General features: G+C 36.1%; 1 protein-coding gene across 1 annotated transcript; it reads left to right on the plus strand.

Moving 5' to 3' along the window:
• Positions 1 to 1,639: 1,639 nt before the first annotated feature.
• LOC127098351 (late embryogenesis abundant protein 2) lies at positions 1,640 to 2,542 on the plus strand. Its single transcript, XM_051036922.1, has 3 exons — positions 1,640 to 1,772; positions 1,857 to 2,147; positions 2,242 to 2,542. Exons 1-3 carry the CDS (start codon positions 1,719 to 1,721, stop codon positions 2,317 to 2,319), a joined length of 423 nt encoding a protein of 140 aa, XP_050892879.1. The 5' UTR covers positions 1,640 to 1,718; the 3' UTR covers positions 2,320 to 2,542.
• Positions 2,543 to 9,874: the final 7,332 nt, after the last annotated feature.

Here is a 9,874-nt window from a genome sequence, read left to right on the forward strand (position 1 = left end):
ATTGTCTATTGACCGTCGCTAGCAGGTTTCTCAGCGTCATTTTTGTTTTGTCGTTTGTTGTTTAGTTCTATGGAGTGAGGCCTCGATTTGATATGTTGTTCTTCTTCTAGATTGTATCTATGTTTGTTTCCGTTGGTGCATGAAGTTCTTCATTCAATGGAGGGGAGATTTTGTCTTAATTATTGATGGAGGTTGGATATAATTTTTTGGTTATGATGAGGATGTTGTAAGCCCATCATCCAAGTTGGGGTTTCTTCTCACGATTTCACTAGTCACAGATCGTGGGTGGTTGGAGTTAATAGTTATTCTTTTTCTCTAGTTTTTTATTCTGAAGTTTGAGTTGGTGCTTGAACGTTATTTGTCATTCTCTGAGACAGCGACAATCATCTTTCCTAAAAAGAACCATTGACTTGATTGTGAATTTAACCAGGTACATGCAATCTCGTGAATATGGTTCTTTTGTGGTCTATTACCACAAGAGAGGTGAGTGTGGTATCTGCAAACATTCTAATATTCAAGTCAAGTCAGTGACTACCAAATGTGAGAGGTCTTTAGAATAGAAATTTATGTATACCTTGATTTTTTGTCTATGGTCTCTTCTATAGGGGCTTTTCAATGGTTTTTAGAGGCATGGAATCTTTAGATTAATGACTATCATTCTGATGCACATGTCAGAATATAATTTCCATTTGTCATCTAACAACCCTTCTTTAAACATTTGCATGTATCATGTGTGTTTCTAGGGCATGTCCACGCTTATTTTCGAAATTGTAGAATATTTCTTTTATGTACAGTTGTGGACCCGATATTATGCCCTCTAACGACATTAGGGTGTACCAGTATGAGCGACCCTTCCTTCATTGAACTTCATATCTTTGGGCCCGAATCTCATTAAGATGTGACACGAGTTGTGAATTGGTTAGGAAGAATAATAATTATATTTATAAGAAAATTATCTTTAAATAAAAATATAATAGTGATTGTTTTTTAATCAATTGTACAATTTATTTAAAATTTTGTACATCACCTCTAAGTTTATATCATTTATTTTATATTTAGGATAATTGCAATTTTTTTGACATAAATGATAATCTCTATATTTTTTTTTTGTAAATCTGATAAAATGATAATTCTCTTTCTCAACAATGAATTTCCCCCTATAAAAACACTACATTATTTACAATTATCTTTTCATTAAAGTGTACCACCAATTTACTAATTTATTACCAAAATTATGAAGCTGGATTCGGATGAGTCGGATTCCTTAAACAAGTTATCAGCTAGATTATTGATGAATAGTAATTATGTTGTTTGGAGAAGAGATCCAATTAAAGATGAACACTTATATTTTTTTGAAGAAGATTAATCATCACTAAAACATGATTAATTTTTTTTCACTTTTTCGCATTAAATCAATAAAAATATTGCTAGCGTAAATAGCTCTATAGTTGGTGGTGTGTAAATAGTAACAATTTTTTCTTCTAATAGAACTGGAGATGCGTAGTTTTCTCTCGTACAAAGTCCATTTCAGAAGCAGAAATATGCGGCAATAGCTACAGATCCTATCTCTACGCATTACGTTTAACATTTTCATGCAAACCAAAACACTATATATATACCCTATGAAATGAGAACAATAAGAACAACACAAACTTGTAATATCTATCTATTTTTCATTGTAATATTCTACTTTCTCAATCACATTAATCATCGTCACCATGTCAAGTGCTCAACAAAGCTTCTCCCAAGGCCAAGCCCACGGCCAGACTCAGGTGAAACCCTTTAGTAACATTTTCTTGTCCTTGAAGATTATAGATTATGTTAAATAATTATATTTTTTTATTAAATATTGATAGGCTAAGGCAGAAGAATGGGTTCAAAACACTAAGGACTCCGCCTCTGCAGCTGGCCAGCATGCTCAGGCAACTGCTGGGCATGTTGCCGACCGCGTTCAGGCAATTACTGAACAGGCTTCCGACAATGCTCATTCAGCTACCGGACAGCATGCCCAGGCAGCTACTGGACAGGCTGCGGACCATGCCCATTCAGCTGCTGGGCAGGCTGCTCAGCATGCTCATGCAGCAGCTAACACAACTGGACAGACTGCTGAAAAAAACAAAGAAGAAGCTGCTGGTTTTCTCCAACAGGTTTCTTCCTAATACAAATATATATCTACCTATAAATTTGGAATGTGTCATTGTTAAAAGTATATATATATATATATATATCTTTTTGTTGCAGACTGGAGAGCAAGTGAAGAACATGGCTCATGGGGCTGTGGAGACCGTGAAGCACACCCTTGGAATGGACAAGAAGTGAAACTAGCAAATTTTGATTCATTTGTGAAAGTTGTTTTGCTATACCTCCAATCAAAATGGAAGAGTATTAAATAAATAAGTTTTTCTTTTCTTTTCTTTTTAGAGGCTTTTGCTTTTTCCTACTAGTTGATAGGGATTAGCAAACTGCTTAAGTCTTGATCATTGTGATTTGGTGAAAAAAGCCAATATCAGTTATAATAAAACATAGATTCTTTCTATTTTTCTATATTGTGACCATTTTTTTTAAATGTTCTTGTCTGAAACCATTCTTTATAAGCTTCATTTACAAACTCGACACATCTAGAGATATCAAATTATGCCTCGCTCAAAGATTGCCTTCAACTGAATTATAATTGCTACTTTCCATTGGTAATTCATATGAAAACTTTGTAAAACACTTTTGTATTGATAATTTCATCTCCCACATTTGTAATGCCTATAATATGCCAAGTCCATGCAAACACTTTTGTGTTGATAATTCCGTCTCCCACATCCGTAATGTCTTCTTTAAAGGGAATATTGTTTCTCATGGACACATCCTCTACATTTGATTCCTATTACATGCCCACAACCAAGATACTTTGATGTTTGTTACTAAGTCTTCTATTGCACAAAACTCTGCATTGATTATTATATTATTTCTCATATTCCACAAACACCAAATTGTTGACAACCAAAACAGACTCGGTTTTTTCTTCTTCACCTATCTTTGGAGTGCCTTTGTGAACTGTTTCTAATGATCCAAGCATTCTGTCTCCATCAATGTATATGTGGTATTTGGATCGAATTCTAGTTTCGACAAGGAAAGTTTCATGGTTCGACAACAATCAAAGATGTGCATGCCGTAGTCGAAGTCTGTTCTTGCGGCAACACTACGCCAAAAACTGGAATAGACAGCGCATCTTAGAGGGCGCTTTATTACAAAAGCGCTCTCTAAAGTGAAGCGAAAAAATAAGGAGCAATAGACAGCGCACTTTAGAGGGGCACTTTTGTAATAAAGCGCCCTCTAAGGTGAAGCGAAAAAATAAGGAGGAGATAGAGGGACAACAATACATGGCGCTTTTTAGAAAGCGCCCTCTAAGATTACCCTTAGAGGGCGCTTTTAATAAAGCGCTGTTATAAGTCCATGTGCATTTCCAGTTTATAAAGCGCTTCTGGAAAGCCTTAGAGAGCGCTTCCATAAGCGCCCTCTTAGGCCCCCTTTAGAGGGCGCTTTTTTTCCACAAGCGCCCTCTAAGGTCCCCTTTAGTGAACATTAAAATTATAACATACTGCGCGTTTTGTTATTTCACTCTCTGTTATTTTCGTTCTTTTTCACGTTAGGGTTCTCACTGCTACGATTTTCGCTACTTCTAAGGCGTTCTCCTTCCACCTCTGTTAGATCTACGACGTTTCCTCCTTCTACCAATCAAAGGTACACGATGCATACATTATTACTTGCACTATTGCTTTGTTTTAGCTTTGCCCCATTTCAGTTTTATGTTATTGTTGTCTATGCTACGTTTGTTTCGACCTGTAAAGTTTCAATATTCATAGTCATTTAAATAGTTTGGGTTTATTAGGCAATTGACGGTTGGTTTTTAAATTGCTGAATTTGATATCGCTATGAATCACATTCAAAGACTGTTGTTAGGGTTCGGTTATGGTTGCATTATAGAGACATTAGAAACCTTTGATTCTAGTAACTTAGCGTACATAGCGTAGCTAGTAACTTAAGAAGTTTAGGTATGGATATTATTTGATAGAGTAAATAGAGACATGAATGCCCTGCACAGAGACTAACTCAATAAAGCGAAATTGTTTTGTCTCATCCCATTTTTGGTTTCTCTTCTGAAATTGTTTTTTGTTTATTCTAATTAGTAATGGATAATACATGGATGTCTTCCAATCGATTGTCGAGAGAGTACGAGAATGGGGTATCAGAATTCGTTAAGTTTGTCGTTGCGCACGCCGAAGACCCCAGTAGAATGATATGTCCTTGCTTGGGTTGTTGTTATGGGAAACGGGTTGACGCAGTTCAGTTGACATCGCATCTAATGAGGCATGGAATTGATCGAAATTATACATGTTGGAATTTGCATGGTGAGAAAAGTAACGAGAATGTTGAACCGGGGGATAGTACGACCTATGCCTCAAACTATAGTGGCGCAGATACATACGATTGTGATCGAGTTGAAGAGATTGCAGAAGCACTTGAAGGAGATCTTAAGGATTGTCCCGAAATGTTTGAGAGGTTGGTAAGTGATGCAGAGAAACCTTTGTATGATGGTTGCACTAAATTCACAAGATTGTCTGCGGTATTAAAGTTGTACAACTTAAAGGCGGACAATGGATGGTCGGATAAAAGTTTCACAGAGTTATTAGCCCTTTTGAAAGATATGCTTCCTGAGGATAATGTTCTTCCCAATCGAACATATGAGACCAAAAAGATGTTGTGCTCTATTGGCATGAGCTATGATAAGATACATGCATGTCCAAACGATTGCGTTTTGTTTCGAAATGAGTATGCATCGTTAAATGAGTGTCCTAAATGCGGTGTCTCGCGATATAAGAACAAGTTGTCTCCAACAAAAGTCTTGTGGTATTTTTCTGTTATTCCGAGATTTAGACGCATGTTTCGTAGTGAAACCGATTCAAGACACTTGACCTGGCATGCAGATGAAAGAATTATAGATGGAAAGTATCGACATCCGGCAGATTCACCACAGTGGTTGAAAATTGATAATGATTATCCTGAATTTGGAGAAGAATCAAGAAACCTTTGCTTGGCATTATCTACTGATGGAATGAACCCACACGGTATCCAGAGTATCTCACACAGTACATGGCCTGTGATTATTATGATTTATAACCTACCTCCATGGCTATGTATGAAGCGTAAGTACATGATGTTGTCTATGTTGATTTCTGGACCTAAACAACCAGGAAATGACATAGACGTGTACTTGAAGCCCTTAATCAAAGATTTAAAGATTTTGTGGGAGACCGGTGTGGAGGTTTATGATGGATATAGGAAAGAAAGTTTCAACTTGAGGGCGATGTTGTTTGGCACAATTAATGATTTTCCAGCATACGGAAATCTATCAGGCTATAGCATAAAAGGTCAATGTGCGCGTCCTATTTGTGAAGATAAAACAGATTGGAAGCGCTTGGAGTTTGGTCAGAAGAATGTCTTTCTCGGTCATCGGAGATTCTTAAATTCAAATCATCACTACCGTGGATGGAGAAAGGCGTTCAATGGAGAGACAGAACAAGGCAGAGCACCACCTATATTGACGGGTGATCAAATTTTTGAAAAGGTGAAAGATTTGGATACTCAGTTTGGCAAGCCTTTTGCCCAGACACTTGTCAAAAGTGGGTGGAAGAAGAGGTCAGTTTTTTTTTTGAATTGCCGTATTGGAAGTCCTTGTATGTGAGACATTTTCTTGATGTTATGCATATTGAAAAAAATGTATTTGAAAGTGTTATTGGCACGTTACTCAATATACAAAGAAAGTCTAAGGATGGCCTTAAGGCAAGAAAGGACTTTATAGCGATGGGAATAAGAACTGAATTAGGACCCTTGAAGAAAGGAAAACGAACATATCTACCGCCTGCTGCTTATACTCTATCTAGAAAGGAGAAAAAAACATTGTGTAAGTTTCTAAGTGAAGTTAAAGTTCCAGAAGGGTACTCTTCAGATATTAGAAGACTTGTGTCTATGAAAGACCTCAAGTTAAAGAGTTTAAAGACCCATGATTGCCATGTTATAATGGAACATTTTCTCCCAATAGGTATACGTTCTATTCTTCCAGAAAAAGTAAGAAGCTCTATAACTAAGTTGTGTTCTTTCTTCAAGTCAATTTGCAGTAAGGTGATCAATCCTGCGATCTTACCAATGTTGCAAAAAGAAATCGTTATTACTTTGTGTGAGCTTGAAATGTTTTTTCCTCCATCATATTTTGACATAATGGTACATCTAGTTGTTCATCTTGTGAAAGAGACACAATTGTGTGGACCAGCTTATATGAGATGGATGTACCCTGTTGAACGTTATATGAAAATATTAAAAGGGTACGTGAAGAACTGAAGTCGACCAGAAGGTTGTATGGTTGAAAGATACATTGTTGAAGAAGCGATTGAGTTTTGTACTGAATATTTGTCTAATGTTCAGTCAATCGGACTCCCCAAGTCTCAGCTTGTCGAAAAGAAAGAAGGAAAAAATCTAATTGGAAATAAAATCGTGGCAGTATCAAGGGTCGAACGGGATCAAGTGCATTTGTATGTTCTGCACAATGAGAATGAGGTTGAGCCGTATGTTGAAATTCACAAGGATGTTCTCCGAGGTTTAAATCCCAATAGAAATGAAAATTGGATAGTACGAGAGCACAATCGATGTTTTATACCTTGGTTTAAGGATCATATTTATTCAAAGTATTATTCAGATTCCGCTTCAATAACAGAAAGGTTGAGATGCTTAGCATATGGTCCAAGTTTCCATGTTTTTTCTTATAGCGCATACGCGATTAATGGATACACATTTTATACCAAAGAACAAGATGATAAAAGTACTATGCAGAATAGTGGTGTCACCGTGGTAGCTGAAGCAATGCACATATCAAGTGTGAAGGACTTAAACCCCAAATTTGCAAATCTGTCGTATTTTGGTGTTATCGAGCGCATTTGGGTGTTTGATTATGAGAAGTTTCAGATTCCTATATTTGGTTGCAAGTGGGTTGAAAATAATAACGGCATTCGAATGGATAAGTCAGGATTTTTGCAAGTGGATCTTAATAGGGTGGGATACAAAGATGAGTCTTTTATTCTAGCCTCTCAAGCTAGACAAGTGTTCTATGTCAATGATCCGAAAAGTACGAAATGGTCTATAGTTCTTTTTTCCAACAAAGTAATTGATGAAAACACTGGAGATCAAGGTGATATTAATGTTGAGATTGAATCGTTTACCAGAAATGATCAAGATGAGAATATTATATCAAATGATTCATATATTAGAAATGATCATAATGAGGGTATTTGGATCAATCCAACCGTCCGTGTTGTTAAGAGACATGTAGAACATATTCCAACCAAGAAAAGAAAGAGAACTTAGTGAAAAAGGTACAGGTCAAATGATTTTAATTGTTTTCTTTATTACAGGTAAAATGACTTTTATGATTTTAATTGTTTTTACATTTGTCATCTGATTTTAATTGTTTTCTTTATTACAGGTAAAATGGCTATTATGAAGTCAATCATTCGTGCAAGGGGCAAGGGATACTTGAAAGTATCAATTGATATTTGTTTAGATGGAGATGTTCCATTGTCGTCAAGCCTCATTCGCGTAGATGATGATGCTGGATATTTGAAAGTATCCCTCTACGACAATGGAACATGTCCATCTAAACAAATATCAATTCTATCTTCAAAAGATAAGGGACCAAAAATATAAGGGGATTACGCAGCAAATCGAGTCAGTTGCATAAAAAAAATGTATAAACACAATTATATGATATTTATGCATAGAAAATGTTAATTCTTGATCTTATACTTCACCTAACTAATTTTATGATATTTTAGGTTCATGCTATTGATATTGAACAAAAAGAGGTTGTTGCTAAGAAGACTGCTGCTAGCAAAAAAAACATACATCTCAGAGATGCTTTTGCTACTTAGTTTTATTTCTTTTTAAGTTATGAATTGGTTGTATATTTAGAATCTTTAGAAGTTAAACGATTATATATCAGTGGATTGTTGTATATGTATGGATTGTTGTATATAAGGCTTGTTGAATGCAATGTGTGAAAAAGGGCTTCAAATTATACAGTTTTGGATGTACTGCTTCAATATACAGGTTGTCTAAAATAAATAAATAAATATAGCGCTTTTTAAAAAAAAAAAATTAAATAACCACCCACTTTAGAGGGCGCTTCCCAAAATAAGCGCCCTCTAAACCCTTTAAATTTCCACTTTAGAGGGCGCTTTCCAGTAAAAGCGCCCTCTAAACCCTTAAAAGTTTCCACTTTAGAGGACGCTTTCCAGTAAAAGCGCCCTCTAAACCCTTAAATGTTTCCACTTTAGAGGGCGCTTTCTTTAAAAAGCGCCCTCTAAAGTGGCCCTTAAAGGGCTTAAAGAGCCACTTTAGACAGCGCTTTCACCAGGAAAAAAAGCGCTGTCTTTACCTATGCCAGCGCCAGATTAGAGGGCGCTTTAAAGCGTTGTTATAGGCCAAAAAAAGCGCCCTCTTTGCCCTTATCTGGCGTAGTGCAATTGCATATGTTAGCTTGTTGTTTAAGTTCAGCATGTCTAATTGAGTCGTTTTGTTGGGCTAATTGTTTATAATGTTAGTTGAAAATTAGGGTTTAATTTTTTTATAAATAGCATACTAGTCACCATTTCTCCATCAATTCTTGATAATCCTAATTAGATGGAGAAAATGGTGTGGTTGAGATTCAATTGTAAACATTATTACCTAATGTATAATTGAATCAAGAATTCAATTTTAAACCACTTTGATTGTTCTTTCTATTCTCTTCTTTCTTTTCTTTTACTTTATGGTTTTCTTGTTAATCAAGAAACTGATCATACTCTATTTTCTGAGCATCACTTTCACAACAAATTGGTGCAGTGAGCGTGAAGGAGAAGATATCATAAAAAAAGTATGAGATCGAGAAATTCATCGGTGTGAATGATTTTGGTTTGTGGCACTTGAAGATGCAAGCTCTACTGGTTCAACGGGGTTTATTAGAAGCGTTGAAAGGATCAGAGAAGATGGATGTTTCCCTAACGGAGAAGGAGAAGATAACAATGATCGAGAAAGCCCATAATTCAATGATATTGAGTCTTGGTGATAAGGTTCTCCAACAGGTTTCAAAGAAGAAAACTGCAGCGAGTGTGTGAAGCAAACTCGAGGGTTTGTATATGATCAAATCTTTGGTCAATCGCCTCTATCTGAAGCAAGCTTTGTATTCATACAAGATGAGTGAAGAAATAGTCTTGGCTGAGTAGCTGGATATGTTCAACAAGTTGATTCTTGATCTTAAGAATATCAAGGTCAAGACTGACGATGAAGATCAAGCATTGTTGTTGTGGGCTTTACCTAAGTCACATGCTCATTTCAAAGAAACTCTCTTGTATGGAAGAGATTCGTTGCCCTTTGAAGAAGTTCAATCAGTCTTGTACTTTAAGGATTTGAACGAACGAAGGGAGCACAAGCCATCTTCTGTTGGTGAAGGTTTGTCTGTTAAGGGAAAATTCTTAAAGAAAGATGGTAGGTTTGAGAAAAAGAAGGGTAAAATTCTACATAATTCTTATGGTGGAAATGTTTCTGCTATTAGGTGTTATCATTGTTAGAAGGAGGGTCATACAAGAAAGATGTACCCTTAATGTTTGAATAATCATGGTAGAAAGGATAATGGTAATGCAACCATTGTGCAAGATGGTTATGAATCATCTGATGTCCTAGTGGTTTCGAGAAGCGACTCTAGCAAGGAGTGAATTATGGATTCAGGTTATCCTTGGCACATGAATCCAAATAAAGACATGTTTGAGGAATTATGTGATCAAGATGGTGGATCAGT

Source organism: Lathyrus oleraceus, chromosome 6, assembly GCF_024323335.1.
Source record: "Lathyrus oleraceus cultivar Zhongwan6 chromosome 6, CAAS_Psat_ZW6_1.0, whole genome shotgun sequence".
NCBI lineage: Eukaryota > Viridiplantae > Streptophyta > Magnoliopsida > Fabales > Fabaceae > Lathyrus > Lathyrus oleraceus.

Coding starts and splice junctions, on each gene's coding strand:
- LOC127098351 (XM_051036922.1), top strand. CDS start 1,719: ATGTCAAGTGCTCAACAAAGCTTCTCCCAAGGCCAAGCCCACGGCCAG. Junction 1,773..1,856: donor AAGCCCACGGCCAGACTCAG/GTGAAACCCTTT, acceptor AAATATTGATAG/GCTAAGGCAGAAGAATGGGT. Junction 2,148..2,241: donor CTGCTGGTTTTCTCCAACAG/GTTTCTTCCTAA, acceptor TTTTTGTTGCAG/ACTGGAGAGCAAGTGAAGAA.